This window comes from Zootoca vivipara, chromosome 9 (assembly GCF_965207765.1).
Source record: "Zootoca vivipara chromosome 9, rZooViv2.hap1.1, whole genome shotgun sequence".
NCBI classification, from domain to species: Eukaryota; Metazoa; Chordata; class Lepidosauria; order Squamata; family Lacertidae; genus Zootoca; species Zootoca vivipara.
This window is the reverse complement of record NC_142592.1, coordinates 41,416,721-41,437,390: the sequence shown is the minus strand read 5'-3', so window position 1 is coordinate 41,437,390 and position 20,670 is coordinate 41,416,721. Positions and strand designations below refer to the sequence as shown.

The window sequence follows — 20,670 nt, the reverse complement described above, 5'->3', positions numbered from 1 at the left end:
AGCTCAGTTTGATATTTTGCATGCAGAAGGTTCCAAGTTCACTGCTATCTAAAATTTGAAAAAAAATCATTATGATGGGAAGACTTCTGCCTGGAACCCTGGAGAACTGCCATATCAGAGTAGACAATAATAGATGGCAGGGGCGTAGCAAGGGGTGTGTGGTAGGTGCAGCCTGCCATGGGTGTCCCCACTCCTGGGAGTGATAAAATGGTGGGTGGCACTCACCGCAGGGCCTGCAGCATGCCCAAGACACACGTCTCTCCTGGGAGTGATGCGGTGGTTGAGCACCCACAGCCTCCGCGCTGCCCCGAACAGTCCGCTGTTGTCACCCCCTCAGCTGTAGGGTGGCTGAGTGGGAGGAGGCAGGCAGACTCCTTTGAGGCCCTGCGGTGCCCCTGCGGGCGGCTGGCCCTGCGCCCCCAGGCGGTGGCGCCCCAGACGCCTGATCAGCTTGCTCAGTCGCTGCAAGATGGACCAGTATTTTATAAAGTAACATAATCTATTAATTCATCATCTATCAATAAACACACAGCCCTGTCATCTGCTTTCTCTCTGCTTTCATATGCAACATTATGTACCAGGAGTCATGGGAAGACAGATGACAGGACTTTTAGTGCCCATAGCAGACAAATTTAAAGCACTACATAACCTTAAGCTCCAATGATAGCCTGAGTTGCCCACCCAATGGACATGGTTCCATAATGAGCCAACAACATCCCTGTTCAGGTGTTTTTCCTGAGCATGATTGTCCAACTCATCTAAGGGATAAGCCTCACTAAAAAAATCCCCTTGGGCTTTTTAGTTTAGATAAAAGGCAAGTAAGAGGTGACACGGCAGAAATGTATAAAATCAGGCCCAGCAAGGAGAAAGTGGATAGATAAAAAGTTTTTCTCCCTCTCGCATAACACTTCGTTGGACATCCAACGAAGCTGAGTGTTGGAAGATTCAGAACACATTTTTAAAAATGCTTCTTCGCAAGAACGTAGTTAAACTGTGGACCAGGAGGCAGTGATGGCCATGAACTTGGATGGCTTTAAATGGGGATTAAACAAACCAATGGAGGATAAAGCTATCAGTAGACCCAGGTGGCGCTGTGGGTTAAACCACAGAGTCTAGGGCTTGCTGATCAGAAGGTCGGTGGTTCGAATCCCTGCAACGGGGTGAGCTCCCGTTGCTCGGTCCCCGCTCCTGCCCACCTAGCAGTTCGTAAGCACATCAAAGTGCAGGTAGATAAATAGGGCCTGCTGGTGGGAAGGTAAACGGCGTTTCCATGCACTGCTCTGGTTTGCCAGAAGCAGCTTTGTCATGCTGGCCACATGACCTGGAAGCTGTCTGCGGACAAATGCTGGCTCCCTCAGCCTATAGAGTGAGATGAGCACCACAACCCCAGAGTCGGACATGACTGGACCTGATGGTTAGGGGCCCCTTTACCTTTTTAGCTACTAGCTATGATGGCTATACTCTGCCCCTCCATGGCTAGAGGCAGTATCTCTCTGAATGCCAATTGCTGGAAATCCCAGGAGGGGAGCGTTGGTTCAAGAAAAAACACATGCATATCATAGAATTGAAGAGCTGGAAGGTACTCCAAGGGTCATCTAGTCCAACTCCCTGCAATTCAGGAACTTATACTCATACTAGTCATGAAGCCCGTTAAATTAACGGGTGCTAGAACAGACCTGTTGCTCTAGCAACCTCGGGGACATGCGCAGAGCTGACATTGCTCACCCGCCGCCACTTGTAACGGCCGCTGCCGCTTAGAAGTAAGTCCACGCGAGAAGTAAACGGCCTCGCGAGTGCGCCTGTGTGGAGACACGGGGCTATCTCGCACGTCCTCTGGATTCTCTCGCGAGAGCTGCTCCGAACACCGAGAGGCTGAGCTCCCTTACGTGCCGGCCAACGCGCTCCGTCTCTGCGCTCCAAGTCCCAACGGCTGTCCGTGAGGCACATGCGCAGTAGCGCAATCCCACGGACACAGGGACTGGACGCAGAGACACTTGCACTTTATTATAGAGGATTAGATCCACTAAACTTAAGGGATCTAAGTTATTAATAGCCATTAATCTCTTTGAATAAAAGTTGGTTGAATACAAGCCTATCACAGCTATGTAGGATCCCAGGCATGACTATTTCATAGATGAAAAGCAGACTGGGCTCCTACACCTTTAATAATTGTGTAGAAAGAGGGAACCTCAGCCGGTGTAGTTTGTCATGCAAGGTTGATAGCAATAATGACACGCAGTTCTGGCTAGGGTGGTCAGATGCAACAGAGCTCCTGCACCTTTAATTGTTGCATAGAAGCAGGAATTGCAGAAGCTGTAGCTTTCTATGCAAACCACGCCTGCTGACATTCCCTCTTCTATGCAACAATTAAAGGTGCAAGACCCCTGTGTGCTGTTGCATCTGGCCATCCATGCTAGTCTTGGCTGCCCCACTGAGGTCAATGAAATTTAGAGCCTACCGTAGCTTCACATCTGCAGTAGCTCAGGCCTCTGTTACACCAGTCTTTGATTAACATATCTGTATGGTGACCAGAGTACTTATGCAGGTGCAGCCATATATCACTTCTGCGAGTCAAGTTGACCTGCCCAAAACCCTGGGGTTTTGCAAGCACCTCCATTCTTCTTTGTACTTGGTAATGTGTTGGTCCATAAGGGGGGAAAACCAGTCCCAACTACAATAAGGCAAGATCTTTATTGGGACGAACCAAAGTGTCACAGAAATGTTGCAAGCTTTTGAATTCTCCATAACTCTTTGTCAGGCAAGATGTTACACAAAGTGGGGGGATGATGACAAAGAGTACAAAAAACCAAGATGATGTAATAATAGCCATGAGGTCAACTGTTCAAGCTGTCTGCAAAGAAGGTGGGACTGTCTGGTGTGACAGGCAATGAAAGCTCCTGGGGGTTTCCTGAAACTGGACTTCGGAAAGCCTGCTCTATGAAACAGGAAGCCCCTGGGCGCAGAACTAAATCCCAGAGAGGGTGCAAAATGCATCTTTTCAGGCAGCTAGTATTTGATTTAATTAGATCAGTGTTTCCCAACCTTGTGCCTCCAGATGTTTTGGGACTACAACTCCCATCATCCCTAGCTAGCAAGACCAGTGGTCAGGAATGATGGGAATTGTAGTCCGAAAACAGCTGGAGGCACAAGGTTGGGAAACACTGAATTAGATGATCACTTGCCTGGGGTGTTTAATGTCACCGGTTTTTGCAGGGCAGCTTTTTGGGTGTGAGTGTATTGTTCCATCTGCTTTTGTGTGCTGCCTTTGAGTGTGTGAAAAGGCAATAGAAACAACAAAGGAACATGGTGTAGTACGGAGGATCCCATGGTGGCCAGCTACAAAACAGAACAGGGTGGCCTTGAGCCAGTCTCTTAGCTGAACCCACCTCACAGGGTTGTTGTGAGGATAAAACGGGGAGGAGGAGAACTATGTCCACCACCTCGAGTTCCTTGGAGGGAAGGTGGGATACAAATTTTAAAATAAATAAAAACAGAGTTTTCCCTACCCCTCTTAAGAGCCATGTATTAGCTAGTGCAGCTTGCTAGCCATGCACGACAAGACTCTTCATATTAACGCTCTCACCTGTAGAAAAAGGATTACCTCTGACAGATATTTCCTTCGGGAGTAACAGGGTCAGGGCACTGCTGGATCTGGATGGACAATTAGTATTACATCCTTAGCTGGTTCATATCCGGGTGCTCCCTCCAAAAAAGAAAAAAAGTATTGCACCCTTAGGTACCACTGTGGAGACATTTTCACATGGACCCCCAGACATGGCGGTTCCTCGTCGTTGTGAACCAGCGTCCATTGCAGATAACCCAGTTTCCTTTCCCCCTCCGTGTCTCTTTAAAGTGCGGAGCAGAAGTTCCCCCTCCGAATCCCTCCCACCTGCCTCCCTCGCTGCTCTCCCATCATCGCCCTGACGTCAGGAGGAGGAAGGCGTGTGGGTGCGTGTCACGGCCTCCCTCCCCCGTGTTTAAAATCCACCAGAAGGCTGCTCGTGAAGAGGGAGGAGAGCGAGCAGGGAGCGGAGCGAGCAGAAGCCTTGCAGCAGAAGGAGCGCCGTTGGCCGCAAGGTAACTTGCTCCGCGGGCGCGCAGGGATGCTTTGTGGATTGGCGCCGGAGGCGGGGAGGGAGGTCCCGCGGGCTTCAGACGAGGGTGGAAGGGGACACATGGGAGAGGCCACGCCGAGGAGGCGCGAGGAAGGTGATGGAGCCGGCTGCCGAATGGTCTCGGCGTGGGGTGATTCGCTTAACTCTTTTGTGTCGTGGCTCCCGGGTGGGGAGAGAAGGTCCTCTGGCGCTGGGAGCGGAGAGGCGTGTCCCGTCTGCGCGCGCCGGGCGATTTCAGCTGGGGCGAATGGCTGTGGGGAAAGATGTTTTCCGTGCAGGTGGTGATGGCGAATAGCTGCCTGCCTGTATGGTAGCTTTGCTTTGCAACCGAAGGCTGGGGTCGCCTTTCTCGATTCCTATTCCAAGGGATGAGGGATCTGGTCAGGAAGGTGTGTGTGTGTGTGTGTGTGTGTGTGTGTGTGTGTGTGTGTGTGTGTGTGTTTAAATCTGCTTTGGCACCTAACAAGTTATAATGGACACGGCAGCAAGTCAAAGAAAGGACTAATGTGAAAGCAATAACTGAAGCTTAGTGATAGCCCTACAAAAAAACCCCAACAACCTAAAGTAGTACAGTATTTGGTTTGCATGGCTTTTGATGAAGCTATCAGAAGGTGCTATGGTTGTTTGGAGTCCCCACCCCTTTTTTGGTCCTGCCTTTCTCCGCTCCGCTGCCTTTCTTCTTTTCTCTCTCCCACCCCCACCCAAATATCTTGTTTCCCAGTTCCAAGGATGCTTCTGTATTCCGATCATAAAGATGGCACTTGAATCTCATTGGATAATCGGCCTCTTGTAAATGTGACTGCTTAACCAGAGCTCCACCAGAGGGATGAGACTGGCTGTTTTTAGATAAGGGGTTTGAGGCCTTGAAGGACGTAACCCAATTTTTTTGGGGGGGTTATAGTTATTTAAAATTTATTTCTTGTTGTAGTTCTTTTTCACTGAAGAGTTATCTGTCTGGAAATGAATGAGTAGATTAATGTTCTCAATTGCATGACACCATTATCACCAGTCTTGGAAGGAAATAGGCTTTTATGAGCATTGGCTAGATAGCCTTTGTATGTTGTTGTTTTTTTAAAAAAAAACCTGCTAGATACAAGTCTATGGAGAACAGTATTGGAGAGAGAATAAATGTAACCTGTAACCTGGTTACAGGTAACCTGGAAATCTGTAACCTGGAGGAAAGGATTCAGACCCTCTTTATGAATGTGGTTTATTTAAGTCAGGCTTCCTCAAAGTTGGCCCTCCAGATGTTTTTGGCCTACAACTCCCGTGATCCCTAGCTAGCAGGACCAGTGGTCAGGTATAATGGGAATTGTAGTCTTGAAACAGCTGGAGGGCCAAGTTTGAGGAAGCCTGATTTAAGTGTTTATGGCTGCTTGTAGTCTGTTAAGAATAATCAATATGTTATAGCAAACCTCTTGGGCGGTGTGCTTTTAAGATGGGCATGTTAAAAATGGTACTCTGTTTAATTCTATGACTATGGGCCTAATAAACTAGTTGTGGTACAAAATCATGTTTATTAGTTCACGTGTATGGTCCCAGTGCATGTACAAACTGCATGTGTGGTCAGGGACTATGGTTTGTTTCTAGGATGGGGCATACGCAACCTTTTGGATGTTGGAGTGCAAGTCCTATCAACCCTGGCTGTGGTGGATGGTAGTTAAGAGTCCAACAATATCTCAAGGCCACGGGTTCACCTTCCCTCTTTTGGGGTTTCTAGCTCCATGTACAATCTGTGTATCCATAGGAACTGTATGGTCTAGTACATGAAAATTGGGAGTGGGCATTGACGCCACAATCCGGCTCCTTTTGTGCCCATTTGCTGTCTGCACAGTGATCGAGTGAAAAGCCCTCTGGCCTGGTGAGTTCATGGCAAAAGCAAGAACATGGGAACTTCCTGTTCTGGAGCTCAGCATGTGCATAAATTGACTCCATCTCTCTCCCACTGCTATTGTTTGAAGTAGAGTACACATGTTATTAGTCACAATCCATAGGTATCCTGTAGTTTATTGAGAAATACTGTTGTTTGACGTGCTCTCTCTCAAACCAGCTTCCAGTCAATTAGAAAACGGAAGCTGTGGTTAGACTGAGGAGTTGTACACTTCAGGCAGCTGTTGAGCATGTGACAGCTCCCAGGAATTGGAGTTAGGTGCAGGGAAGACAAATCCGGTGATGCACATTGGGTAAAGAAGGCATCCTCACCTTTTTCTCAGGAGTGAAAAGCAACATTAAAAAAAATGACTTGAAAAGTAGAGGGGAGACATGACCTTGATGAGCTTCAAGCTGCTAATGTGGACATGGGCAGAGGGGCATCTGCCCCCCCCCAATTAATAAAAATACATAGCTGAGATTCTGCCCCCTTAACAAAAGACTTGCCACCCCACAAAAAATCCTGGCTACGTCCACATAGCTTCAGTCTCTTAGCCTCTGGCCCTGCCCAGATCTATAACCACAATTTAGATTGCAAGCCTGCCTGTAGGACAGAGCAACACTGTCTGCCTACACAAGTTTGGGGTTCCTCTATTTCTGGAGGCTTGCAAGCCAAGAAAGCATACTTTGTTTTCTATCTCCTTCATGGGTTCTCCCTCTCTAAAGTTTTAGGTGTGGCTATATATGGGAAGGTGCTAAGAATAAGTATGCGTGTTTATTTGGTGGAAAGGGAGAGGCTTCCACAAACACCCTGCATAAATGAACACTCAGTTCTTGCCTTAAGAAAAATAGTAGTTTTATGATGTCTTGCATAGAATATTGAGGACACTTGATGGATACCAAGAGCCGAATGTGTCTGTGTATCTCTGAAAGGGGCAGGAACCGGAAAGACTTCAATCAATTTCCACTTAAAAATGCAATTGCGGATAACTAGTTTAAGATGCAATGCTTGGAAGTAAGTTCAGAAGTAACACCACAGTGGGGTTGCATCTAAATACTGTAGATGTGTATAGCAGGAGCAAGCAATCTGTTGCCTTTGGTCTAATTTAATGTGGCCCTTAGTCTAATTTAATAGTGGCAAGGAAGAGAAAATGAAGAAAGGAGTGATAGAAAGAGACACACAAAATAGGTGAGAGGACCTCTGGCCCTTTTCACTTTTTGTTCCAGCCCTCCCAGCTTCTGGCACTGAAATTTCACTGATGGTACGTGGCCTGTGACAGATTACTCCAAGGGAACATGGCCCTCGATGGGGGAAAATATTCCCCACCTTAGATGCATAGGGGTGGTTAGCCTCTGAGAAAGGTTAGCCTCTGAGAAAGAAGATGGGAATCTTTCAGGTGGGAGAAGGCCCTCTTTTAGCCTCAGATTTTGTGTGAGTACAGTATATTTGAATTATGGTGCTGGAGGAGACTCTTGAGAGTCCCATGGACTGCAAGAAGATCAAACCTATCCATTCTGAAGGAAATCAGCCCTGAGTGCTCCCTGGAAGGACAGATCGTGAAGCTGAGGCTCCAATACTTTGGCCACCTCATGAGAAGAGAAGACTCCTTGGAAAAGACCCTGATGTTGGGAAAGATTGAGGGCACTAGGAGAAGGGGACGTCAGAGGACAAGATGGTTGGACAGTGTTCTCGAAGCTACGAACATGAGTTTGACCAAACTGCGGGAGGCAGTGCAAGACAGGAGTGCCTGGCGTGCTCTGGTCACTGGGGTCATGAAGAGTCGGACACGACTAAACGACTAAACAACAACAGTATATGTACACACACTTGTTTCAAAAGAACGTATGCATTGATACACCACTCTTGCATCTTAGTATTAGATGGGGTGGTGGTGGTGGTGGTGGTTCTGAGCAATGAAACATGAGTGTGCTTTCTGGGCAGTTGGATTCCCTTCAGTCTGACAAGATATTTCAGGTATGTAAAAAGGATAATTATGGGATTTAAAGATGAGGGGCCTGAGAGGAAAGAAGGGATTGGTCTGCGGGACAGCTAATGTTAATCAAATGTGTATGTACTGTAGTAGTTTAGCGAAAAGTGCCATCTGAGAGATTTGCCCTGCCTGCTGCAGTGGTGGCAGGGCTGGGGTGAGTCTGGGGCTGTTCTCTATGTAAGGCACTTCCACTGGGACTAAGGAGGAGATGGAGGAGCAGTGTTAGAAACTGGGATAGAAAAACTAGGAGCCAAACGGCTTCTGGGACCTGGGTTGTTAGGCGCCAAAACATAATGTCTAGTTGCCAAACTGGGGGTCAGGGGTCGGCAATACTTTTAATTTATTATTTTGATAAGCATGAACTAATGCGCAATTCACGCAAGTGACACATTATTCACACCACATTTTTAGCAGACATTGTTAATACATGTTTAATTTGGTGTTCGTTGCCTATGCTTAACATATACTTCGAGGCTTCAGATCACATACATTTCAGTAATTCTTGAGTGTCAGCCAGGCACAAAAAATGGCACCCAGACTTTTTGAGGTGCTCACAAATGGAGAATCTTTAGGAGCAAAATGCGCCTAGGTCCCTGCTAATTTTGAACCTGGAGGAGGAGGAGGAGGTTGTTGGCTGCTGCCACCCAGTGGACTGGTTGTAACTATGAAGATGGGGGCACTGGTTGAGAGTAGGCTGAGGTGGGCGGGGCAATGCTTGTGCCATATATCACAGGCCTCTGCTGCCATGTCCTATTCTTACTTTTCACCTTTTATTAATTGTAACACCTGAAAAAGCTCAGGAGGCCTTGCATAGTTGGCAGGACTCGTCTTGAAACAGACATTTTTTGGGGGTAGAATCTGTGGTGGTTGTTTCATGATGAAGACTGGTAATGCGTGTGGTGTGCCCTAGGCCTTTATAGCTGGTTGCCATCATGCCTTATCTGTGAGTTTCCCAGAGCATCTGGTTGAGGGACAGAATGCTAGATCATGTAGACCAGGCCTCTGTGTGGTCCTCCAGGTGTTGCTGCACTACAGCTTCCATTAGCCCTTGCCAGCATGGCCAACGGTCAGGGATGAGGGGAGCTGTAGTCCATCAACATCTAGAGGGCCACAGGTTCTCCACCTTGAGGTACTCTTTTGTTCCACCCACAACGGTGGTTCTTGTCATCTTGGCACCCTGGAAAGAGCTGCTGTAAAATGTATTTTGTTAACAGTAGTTCAAGGGTTTTTGAACAGGGAAATGAAGTTTGGTATGGGACAAAACAAAAATATATTATTTGGACGCCAAAGTTTGATCTTCTACATTCTTTTACCTCCTCTCGCATTTCTTCTGAATTTCCTATTATAGTAGGCCTGTTAGCAGACTTACTGCAAGACAGTGTGATTTCAAGGGATTAATGAAATAGTTCTGCTGCTTTCTAAAGCTGCAAAGTACTGTAGTTACTGATGCCAAGTGTTACTTCTTTTCATCCTACTAGCCTGCCGTTTAATCCATTGGCTATGAATATACAGAGAGTGAAATCGCACCCATAGAACATAATGATGGATATCTCTTGAGGGATGACTTCTGACTACCCGCCAGGCTCCTCTGTTCCAGTAGGGCTACAGTATATGGGCCTACAACACCCACAGTGGAAAGCCATTCCACTTCCTGTGAACCAGAGAATGGCTAGTGACCATATACATCCAGTTCCTAGGTATCCATGGCACTCATCCTTTCTTCTGGAAAAGGACTAGTGGGCCTAAAGTTGAATTAGGATGACGACTCTTAAAGATGAAACACAGCTTCTGGCATATTTTCTCCCATCCCTGCTGAGCGGAGAGCAAACCTCTTACACTGCACTAGCTAGTTCCTGGTGGGTAGGCCTACCCACCTGTCAGTCCTTTTATGTCCAGTGATGTCAAGTGACTTGATTTCACATGAAGGATTAAGAGGAGTGCACTCCAGGTGCACTCTGATTCTCCTTTCCAGCTGCTGACAGATTTTGGTACTTTTTGAATCCGCCACCTTTCTCTGTTGTCACATTCAAATATAGTGCTTAACTCTACCAGCAGCTAGAAAGGAAACATTGCTTCTTTCCTAATTCTTCCTCTGCATCTCTGCAGCTTGACCCTGTGGGTTTATCTGTTCTGTGCTTGATGCCTTATGACATCAGGTGATAGACAGGTGGATAGAAGTGGGTATAGTTTAGGCCCAGGGTTTCCAAACGTGAATCTCCGGCTGTTCTTGGACTATAGTTCCCATTGTTCCTGGCTACTGGTCCTTCTAGCTAAGGATGATGGAAGTTGTGGTCCAAAAACAGCTGAAGACCCAATTTTGGGAAACCCTGGTTTAGGCTAAATAGGGAAGCTTGGTGAGCCAAATTATGTTTGCAGACTGGAGGTTATCTGGCCTTAGGCCTGTGTTTGGCGCTGAAATACCCTTGGTCACCATGATGGATGACATATGGCAGAAGGACTGGGCAGAGGTGGCTTTAGGGTACTGTGACCGGTTTGGCTGCACTGGTTGCTGGCACTGCAACAATGATGTAGAATGGAGGGCAAGAAGCAGGGGTGGGTGGGTTTGTGCTGAATTTGAGCATCACACAGGGCGCTGCTGAAATTTGAGAGCCCAAAGTCCGCCACTGAACAGGAGAGTGTGACCTTGCCGATTCTACTGGATCTCTTGGTGACTTTGATACCACTGTATCATTCTATGTAAGCTGTCCATGTTGGTGGTGTGTGTGTGTGTGTGTGTGTGTGTGTGTGTGTGTGTGGCATTCCTCTGTAATGGTTGTGGTCAAATAGATAATTCCAGAAGACTGGGCTCAGGAACAGCCCAGGCAGTTACACCATGGGGTCCCATAGGGTTTCAGCTTCCATGCTATTTTAACATTTCATATGAAACTAGTGAGTGAGGTCATCTAGATATTCCAAGTGAGGTGCCATCAATATTTCAGTGGCATCCATCTCTTTTTCTCCTTTTCATCTGACTCAGGTGCTGAATCAGTGCTTGGGAACAGTAATGGTCTGGATGAGGGCCAACAGATTGAAGCTCAGTCCCGACACTCTGGCTTGGAAGTGCAGCTAATTCTACTTCACTTCTGAGCCATGCCCTGTGCTAACCTGAGTATGAAGTATAACTCTGTTAACTGATCAGATATTCTTCTGAGACAAAACTGATCAATAGAGTTGCATAAAGAATTGGTCAAAGGCAACCGTAAATTTAATTTTAATTTATGTTTTACATTTTTAATATGGAATACTTTGTCATTGTAATCTGCTTTGAGACCTAGATGGTGAAAGGAGCTGGATATAGTCTTTAAAAATAAATAAATCCAGTTAACATCAATAATTTACAAGCAACAAACAGGGAGGCTGATAAGAAATTAGTACAAGGCCAGCTTATCACAGAACAATTTTGGACTTGCGATTTTACTTCCTTGTTTAAACTATTGAGTGTTGGAAGCCTTAGTACAGCAAATTGCCCTCAGCTCTACTCCTGGATATTAGAGGGCTTCCCTTCCTTGCCTTTGGCTCTGCGGCTAGTCTTAAACTGAGTGGTTAAATACTTAAGGTCAGTGGGAAAGCATTTCACTCTAAAATGAGTGTATTTTGTTGCCTTCTTCCCCTATTGCTATAGGGACTAGTTTTTGAGTTGGCCAGGAGTTGTTCCCGTGAATCTGTTGTCTTTTGGTGCCCTAATTTAGTCCTGTCCCCTGGTTAGGAAGCTTGCATGATTTCTCTGTGTTCTACTATAGCATTATGTAAACACCCATTTTGGCGAGTGAGAAGGAATGCAAGTAAATAGGCGCCTGCTGCTAACCAAATAGCTGAGCGCTTAAATCCCCATTCTTTTGGCTTAGTGACAGGTTCGTGCTCTTTGAGTCAGCTGGTTTTCCTCTCCCTCTGTGTCTCATGCACACCCCTATACCTACCTAGTTACCTTTCTTTTCCTGGCCACGTATTGTATTGCTGTTACTGTAGCATCACAGTGCCTGCAGCATCCTTCCGTTTTTCACGGCAGGGTGGACTGGGGGGGACCACAGGGGAGCACGGGAAGTGTAGATGATTTGGGCTTGTGAGATCACTTGCAGAAATAATTCCTTTAGCCTTGAAGTGACAGCTCACGTAGCAAAAGGAGAGAAAGCAAATGATGTTATAAATCCCACCAAAGATTAACAAGCTATATATTTGGAGGATAATACTGGAGCCATGGACGTCATGCAGCCACCTTTTAATTATCTGCACAGTTCTGTGTGGATAATTAATATGGTTAAATAAGCCTGAAGCATCTGTGTTGCAACTGCATCTAAAGGGGGGGGGGGCTTTTCTTTTCTTTTTGCAATGTGGTGGTCAAAAGAGACAGACCTGAAATGTCATAGGAAGTGCCGAAAGGTAGCATTGTGTGATGGAATGTAATTATCCAAACTGAGCTGCAGCGTTTTTATCTCTTTTAGAAGTGACATTAAAATGGTCTCTGAGGTTGGGCTGATCTGTGCCTCTTCAGCATTGCAGGCTTTCTACAAGGAGTAGCCAAATTGGTGCCCGCCAGACATAGCTGGACTCCAGCTCCCATTCTCCTGACTCGTTGACCATGTTTGCTGGGGTTGATGGAGTTGGGAGTCCAACACACACTGGCTACCCCTCCATTAGGCAGTTGGTTATGATTCCAGAAGCTCCATCTGGCTGCCTTTTCAGCCCCAGGCTGCACAGTTGCTCAGTCAACTAGTTAGAACTATTTATTCCTCTCTGAGCTAATGACGACATGGACACAAGTTTTTAAGTAGCCTGGAATGCTGCTGTGGAAGTCTCCATAGACCATTGTCTTTGAGCCCACAGACGTGCTGGTGGCACCACTGTCAATCAGCTTTTCCATTACTTAAGACTCTTGTTTTTCTGTTTTCATGACAGGTTGATCCCAAAGGCTGAGAGTTGTTGATCACCTCTTTCCTGTTGACATACCAGAGGACAGCCACACCATGTCATCTGACCAGACTTCTCAGGCCACTGTGCCACCTCTCCACTCTCCAAAGTCACCTGTGTGGCCAATTTTCCCTTTTAACAGAGAGGGAAGCCGGATCTGTGAGAGAGGTGCCCACCTTCTTCGAGACTTACCCAGCCCACTTCCCACAAAAAGAACCAGGACATACTCTGCGTAAGTAGCCAGACTGTGCCACTAAACTAGGAATCACCAGGGTCATTTTTTTTCATTCTAAAATTGGTTAACAATTAGACTTTGACCATGTGGAATATACCAGGACAAGGAGGCTTGGGGAGAGGAGGAATTGAGTTTGTTCTGAATTGTACACATTATTTGATTGTGGTTGAGTTATGACAGAGTTCTTTCAGACTTTGATGGAAAGTGGTGGTGTGAGCAGACCACGATGACACTGTTTTCTGATAACTTCGGTTAATTCCCAGTCAAATAGTCCTATTGAATCATTTTGTATTCATACCCCAGAGTCTTCTGAGCAGTCATTGGCACAAACTATTAATCTTGCAGTTCATGAGCAATGCTACCCTTTCTTGGAGCCCATCAATTGTACGACCTGTGAGGCTTTGAGGAACCTTACGCATCTGGATTAGAGTACATTTCTCGGGGGGGGGGGGGAAGAACTCTAAAGCAAAGTAAGAGTTTCCTTACCAATTCTAATTCACTCTTACCACCTTACCACTCTTCTAATTCAAACTTTCCCCAACATTCCTAGCTATGGTGGTTGTTGAATTGAGAGATGTTAGATTGTGCAAGTTGCTTTTTAATGTAAGTTTTTTTAAAAAATGATATCCTCTGTCAGATTTCAAATTTTTTTTGAGGCTTTGCTAAATTTGTATAAAATTTTGTTCCAGCTATAGTCTGGACTGTGGGGGGAAATGGGAGCCTTGAAACCGTGAGGTTGTGTAGAAAGGTAACACATGAACATTTTCCTGGCTGGAAATGCCAGTGTGGTTCAGACTGAGTCTCAAAACTCTTTTTTCTTCCTAGGACGGCTCGTGCTTCCGCTGGTCCTGTCTACAAGGGTGTATGTAAGCAGTTTTCACGCTCCCAGGGCCACGGCTTCATCACCCCAGAGAGTGGCACAGAGGACATATTTGTACATGTGTCTGAGTAAGTTCCATGGCTGCAGAGCCTTTAACATCTTATGTTATGATGCAAGTATCTCATGTCTGAAGAGTCACTGCTCCTGTCTCTCTCCCAAACCCTACTTGTGTCAACAGTATCATTGTAAGTACACATTTATGAAGGAGCCCTGTTAACCTGGATGTTGATAGATTTATTAATAATAACGATGATGAATTAAACAGAAAATTAAGAAACTGCTGAGATGTTGTTTATTTTCTCTTTTTCAGCATCGAGGGGGAATATGTTCCAGTAGAAGGAGATGAGGTCACATACAAAATCTGCCCCATCCCACCAAAGAACCAGAAGTTCCAGGCTGTGGAGGTGGTGCTTACCCATTTAGCTCCACACACAAAGCATGAAACGTGGTCTGGCCAAATAATTGGATCGTAAACTTCTTTTTGAGCCTGCAGGACAACCCCACCGAGGAGGTGGGGTTGAATGGTGTGGTGGGTGGTGGAACTGCTGGAGCAATGGGAGAGAGCCCAGGCTGGCAATTCTTGTTTGCAGTGTGACATGTTGGCATTTATGTTGTCTTTTCTAAGATTTACCTTTTGGTTTGTAGCTGTGCTTTTTTTCCAAAATGGGAAGCAGGAAGTGGAAAAGGGTTGCTGGGTGGATTTTCTCCTATGTCTCATGAGCTCATAATTGTACCTGAATAGGCAAAGGAAGAGCTCTGGGTTTTTTTATTTGGTGTGTGTTTATCCAGAAAGGCAGACTGGTATTTGTCTCGCTGCTACCTTAAATGCATTAACAAAAGTCTTATCTATTGTGCTGCTCCGTTTAACAAATTATCCCATTGCTTTTTCAACGGGCTGGTCCAGGCAGTCCATCCAGGGAAGTTTGCATTAAGCTCTGTTGTTCTTCCCAGCCAGAGCAGGTATTAAGAGATGCAGTAATATTTTGTAGGGGGAGACAATTGCACATTGCCTGAAGACAGTGTCTCCCAGAGCCCCACACAGATTGTGCCATCTTCAGAGACACATGTAGGTATGTGCTTTTTGTCCCATCTTGTCCCCCTACCCCTACCCAGCCACCTTGCCCTGTGTAAGGGACCACATGACTTGCACTCCTCTCCCTAAGTCCACTGATGTCGCTCTTGTTGTCTGTTGAGATCAGTGGTTTGGCTACCACAGCTAGGCAAACTTTGGCAACCAGATTACTGGTTTGGTGACAGGTGCTGCTTCTCCCCCACCCCAACACCACCCACGCACACACACATAATTGCAAGTTGGATGTCTAGTATCTCAAGGATGTTGAGCAAGTAGAGAGCAAGTAGAATGCATCACTGAAGAAGCAGTTTCTGAAAACTATCAAGATACATGAAGTCCCTCTCTTGAGTGGTATCCACAACTGAATTTGTCAGATCTTTCTGATATGGCATAAAATAAATTACTTTTCTTACTCAGTCCCCTGACTGAACCAGGAGACAAGAATTCAGGGGTTGGGGATTTGCGGTTAACTGGGCACTGGGCATGATCATCAATGTGAACTTGCGATCATAAGCTGTCTTGGAAATGTCAGATCCTGTGCTGCTTCTATTTGTCCAAGGCATGATGCGAGTTACTTTGTGCCAGAAGCTCTGAGTATTAAATTCTTTGGTATTATGCGGCAGTTTAGGTACCTAATCCTTCAGTTAAATGATGAATACACATTATTGTGAAAAATGCTGGTCTGTTGTTCTCTGTGCCATTGATACGGGTTTACTTCAATAGCAGATCATTCTGAATGCTATGTTGCAAGGAGTCTTCATTTAAATTCTGTTGAAATCTTTCCCCCTTTGGCAGATTCTTGCCAGTGGCTTTTTATAAGAACAGAAATCAGAAACGGGGGAGCCGGGAAAGAGAATAAATATGTATGGACACTAGAACAGGTTTTCTCAGGGTAAGGTGATCATTTGCTCAGACTAGAGGTACACAAGAGGGTACCCTTTAGTTGTTGTGGACTACCACTCTCAGCAGCCTCAGCCAGCATGGCCAATGGCCAGGGCTGATGGGAGTTGTGGTTCAGAACACCTGGAGGCACTATGCTGGTTACCCCTGCCTTAAGCATAGCCAGTTAACGGAAGGCTAGACATCCTTTTCAGTGTTGCAAAATATGTTCCTACAAAGTCTAAGATTGGAATCTTCTTGCATTGGATTACACAAACCAATTGAAAATCTGCAAATAATACTTGACCTGTCACTTTAAGTTCTTCCATTCTAATTGGACTCTATGCTCTCCTGTACGTAGCAGTGGTTTGTTCCAGAAGGCCCCAGTTGTGCTCTGTATCTCATTCCCAGCTTGTTTCACTTTCCAGATTTCTTGATAGCAGTGATGTGGTGGTAAGGCGTTTATGGTACAGACATACAAGCCCTGCTCAGACATAGTCATGGTCTTCCTGCCTTAACTACTGAGATTCTCTCTCTGCCCCCGTCCCCCATCCTGTTACTCCTAAAGTAAATGCAGCTGCACTCTCTGATGGCAGTGCAGTGTCTTAATTTGCAACATAATGTAATGCCAGAAGAATCAATACATGTATCGTTTTCCTATTGGTTTCAAACAGAAGATAATAAGTTGGGAGAGGTTGACTTCTAAGTCTTCGCTATTAGACTATTACCCTGCTGACATTACATTTCCCACATGTATTAAAATGTAAATCCCCTCCCCAAGACATTTGTCTTGCTTAAAAATAATGCAATTAAAAACAATACTGCAGATGAAAGCGTTTTTGCTAGAAGAATAATCTATTTTAACATTTGAAACAGAACAGAGCCTCTGTGACGCATCTGTTTTATGCTCTTGGGCAATGTATGGTGGTTCTTGGCCGTGGATGTTTGCTTTGAGAATAGCATTTTGATTTTCTGCATCTCCAGAGATGTAGGCTTTAGTATTGTCTGCATGTGTTTGCGTTTCTGAATGTTGCAGATCATGTTTCCTCAAGATGGATGTTTGGACGTTCTCCTACTCTTCCTACTATTATCCTAACCTGTACATTTTGATGGCCCTCTGTGTCCCTAGTTCTGTAGTTAATGAGGGTCATGTGCACAAGAGATGGAGGAATCGTGTATCAATCACAAGATTCATGGGCCAGTAATTGATAATGGGCTCTAGTGGCATTGTATCTAGTTATGTTTTGGTTCTTGTCCAGCCTTCCCCAAATTTTACTTCTCTCCCCAGGATATACAGGGTCATGTCTAAAGCACAAGCCTGATTTCTAATAGATGTTCTGAGTAGAAAAAAAATTCCCAGGATAGGGTGTGCATGTTAGGAATTTGCATGGTGTCAATCAGTTGCTAACCTCATTCTGAACAGTAAACTGGTAAGTCTAAAGCTTCTTGGGCAATATCATATCGGATGTTGCTTGACCTTGCAGAGGGGCTGAACATGCATCGTGAAACTTTTGTATGATGCACTAGAAGTGTACACACCACTGTTGTAGGAGCTAAGAGGGGTGATTAAGTGGCAAGTATGCACGTGAGAGGCTTAATTTGAGAGTTGGAAGGAGCCTGGTAGATAGAGCCCAAAGTATGCTGGAATCGTGAGAATGAGACTGGTACAAAAAGAATGCTTTTTGTACTTGCGGTGCGTCTTCAGAGGCTTTCATGTGTGGTGTGTGGCTGTTTAATGCACACCGGTCCTCTGTGGTTCACATCTCTGGGACTTCAGTGACGTTGGTCCTCTATAGCAGCGTTTCCCAACCTTGTGGTCCAAAAACAGCCGGAGATACAGTTGCTCTACAGTATAGAGCAGAGGTGAGGAACCTTTGACCCTCCAGATGTTGCAGAACTACAACTCCCTTCAGCCCTACCAAGCATGGCGAAGGACGGGGGAGCTGTAGTTCAGCAACATCTGGAGGGCCCAAAGGTTTCCCACAGGTGGTGCAGAATTTGCACAGTTGGGTGCTGGAGTATGACTGTGCAGCCAGCATAGACTGCATACTCTGCAAGAAACAGGTGTATAATGGCATCCTGGTGTTCTCTAGCATTATAACATCACACTTTTTTCTTCCTTTCCAGGAGCACTTCTCATGTTCTCAGTTTAGCACTACAGTGGAACCTCAGGTTGCGGACGTAATCCGTGACGGAGGCACACCCGCAACCCACAGCATTCGTAAACTGCAGCATTGCGTCTGCGCACGCACATGATGCGATTTGGTGTTTCTGCGCATGTGTGAGCGGAAAAACCTGGAAGTAACCCTTTCCGGTACTTCCGGGTTTCCAGTGGTCCGTAACCTGAAAACGCGTAACCTGAAGCATTTCTAACTTGAGGTACCACTATACAGTGTCAACCCATGATCACAGGAAAGTCTGTGCAGATGCCCAAAGAGGGGAGTATTTCCCTCCATGTGTGCTGACAATGCTGGAAGATTAAATGTAGTCCTGTTAGAACACTGGGGTTATATCCACACCATACACTTAAAAGCACATGGCTTCCCCCAAAGAATCCCGAGAAGTGTAGTTTAAGGGTACTTGGCATTGTAGCTCTGTGAGGAGGGGACTGCATTTCCCAGGATTCCTTGGAGGAAAGTGTATGGTGTAGATGTGACTTGAGTAGCTTCCAGTTAAGTATGTGGGCTTTGGTTTCTAAATGAAATGAGGACTGGCCCTCCAGAAGGAGCACATGGTCAGATGGATATGTCTAGAATGGTTTTGGGTTCATCTACAGGTTAAACGAAATCATGAGTCTTTCTGGAACAGACTAAGCATTGCAGGTATATTTTTGAATATAAACCCTACATCTAGAAAAGAGTGCATTGTTGAGAGGTTCTGACCTAACCCACCCCTGATGTGCTACTTTCCACATACAGGGAACCAAAAACGATGACACCACCTCCTTGTACCTATATGTTGAAGGAACAACCTGGAAACTCTGACAATGTGAATTTTCTAAATCTGTAGCATACTATTGCAAACACAACCATGTGGTGTCGAAATAGCACTAAAAATGGCTGCCAACTACATTCTAGGGAGGGTGTTGGTTTTCTCTTGCTTCTGAGACTAGTTCTTTCCAAGTTCTAATCTGTTTCTGTGTCCTCCTTGGACTAAAAGGACAACATCCAAAACTATGTGTCTTGGAGCCAAATTGTACAGAGGGGCTTCACCTCTGTAATCGAGATAAAATGAGAGGAGTGAGGTGTTTATTTTAAAGGCCTTTAAAACTCAGATGCATGTGCTTTTGACATAGGCATAGACACTGGGGAAGGAACATGTTTTAGTTGTTCCCTCCCAAGGTGAACAAACAGCCCAATGGAGGAACGAAGCAGGAAAAGGAAGCCATTTCCCATGGTGCATCCAGACCCCTGTGTGTGACCTGCTTCCTGTGACAGCCAGAGGGACTTCCTGCTGCTGTTCTGCTTACATTAAACACCAGCAGCTCCTCGCCTCTGCCCCTCCCCTTGAAGGTGCAATAGCAGTGGAAGTGCCACAAAATGGCATCTTCTCTCTGGGAAAGCTTTTGATTCTTTCTGAAATAATCTTTGTTACCTATGGCGTGTCTGTGTTTTTACAACTTTTGGTGTGGTCCTTGCCTGTCTGACCCCGTGTTGACCTTTGTAACACCGGCAATAAACCATTAAAGTGACTTTCCCACAAGTCTCTCCTGTTTTTGCGTTTTTCCTTTATAGGGTGGTTCTTTGGTACAGATGATACCAGAATGACGTCACAAAATCTGGATCTAGGGAATTGAATTGGGTGGCTAGTCTTCAGGTGTCTGACTGTCCTGTTCAAGACAGGTGGAAAGACTGACCACCATGGGCCATATACTCTGCCCAGATGGCACCTTAGGAAATATGTAAGGACTCACCTCACATCTAAAGTCCTCTTCAGGCACTGATGTCTAATCATGTAGGAGGTGTGGGGCTGTTCTATGTCTGACCACCTCCTGTTTGGTGGAAGATCTAATTGGGATTGTAAATACATTCCACTAAAGGCACTCGCAAGCCTCCTTGTGATTGGGAGCCCCACTTGTGTAGGGTTCCCACAATCCCTTTGCAGACCTCCCTGCTCAAGCAGAAACTCTAGTGTTGGAGGGGATGAGGGCAGCATGTGTGCATCTGCCCCTCCTGCAGTTAGGCCACGTTCACACCATACATGCAAAGCACAATATCACTTGAAACATTCACTGCTTCCCCCAAAGAGTTCTGGAAGCTGTAGTGCCATAATCCCTCTCCAAAGGAACTCTGGGAATTGTGAGGGGAAGAGAGGCCTCCCAACAACTCTCAACACCCTTAGCAAACTGCAGCTCCCATAATTCTTTGGGGGAAGCTGTGGTATCAGTACTTTGAATGTATGTTGTCAATATGGTCTAAGGCAGGCTTCCTCAAACTCAGTCCTCCAGACATTTTGAGACTACAATTCCCATCATCCCTGACCACTGGTCCTGTTAGCTAGGGATCATGGGAGTTGTAGGCCAAAACATCTGGAGGGCCGCAGTTTGGGGATGCCTGGTTTAAGAGGACAACAGCCATACATGTAATCATCTAGCACAGGATGGGCTATTTTGAAGACAGTAGCTTTTCAAAGTTTCAGGCAAAGTGTTTCTCTCCCTCCCATCACGAGCTTTTATGTGGAAATGTTAGGGCAGCTTCCCCCAAGCTGGTGACCTCTAGATGTTT

The 20,670-nt window shown here is 45.9% G+C and overlaps 1 protein-coding gene across 1 annotated transcript; it reads left to right on the top strand.

Annotated features, from left to right (window-relative positions):
• The first annotated feature begins 3,988 nt into the window (after positions 1-3,988).
• On the top strand, positions 3,989-19,648 carry CSDC2 (cold shock domain containing C2). The gene is made up of 4 exons (XM_035128440.3): positions 3,989-4,077; positions 12,869-13,112; positions 13,941-14,063; positions 14,306-19,648. The coding sequence occupies exons 2-4, from the start codon at positions 12,937-12,939 to the stop codon at positions 14,466-14,468; spliced, it is 462 nt and encodes a 153-aa protein (XP_034984331.1). The 5' UTR covers positions 3,989-4,077; positions 12,869-12,936; the 3' UTR covers positions 14,469-19,648.
• The last annotated feature ends 1,022 nt before the right edge of the window (positions 19,649-20,670 follow it).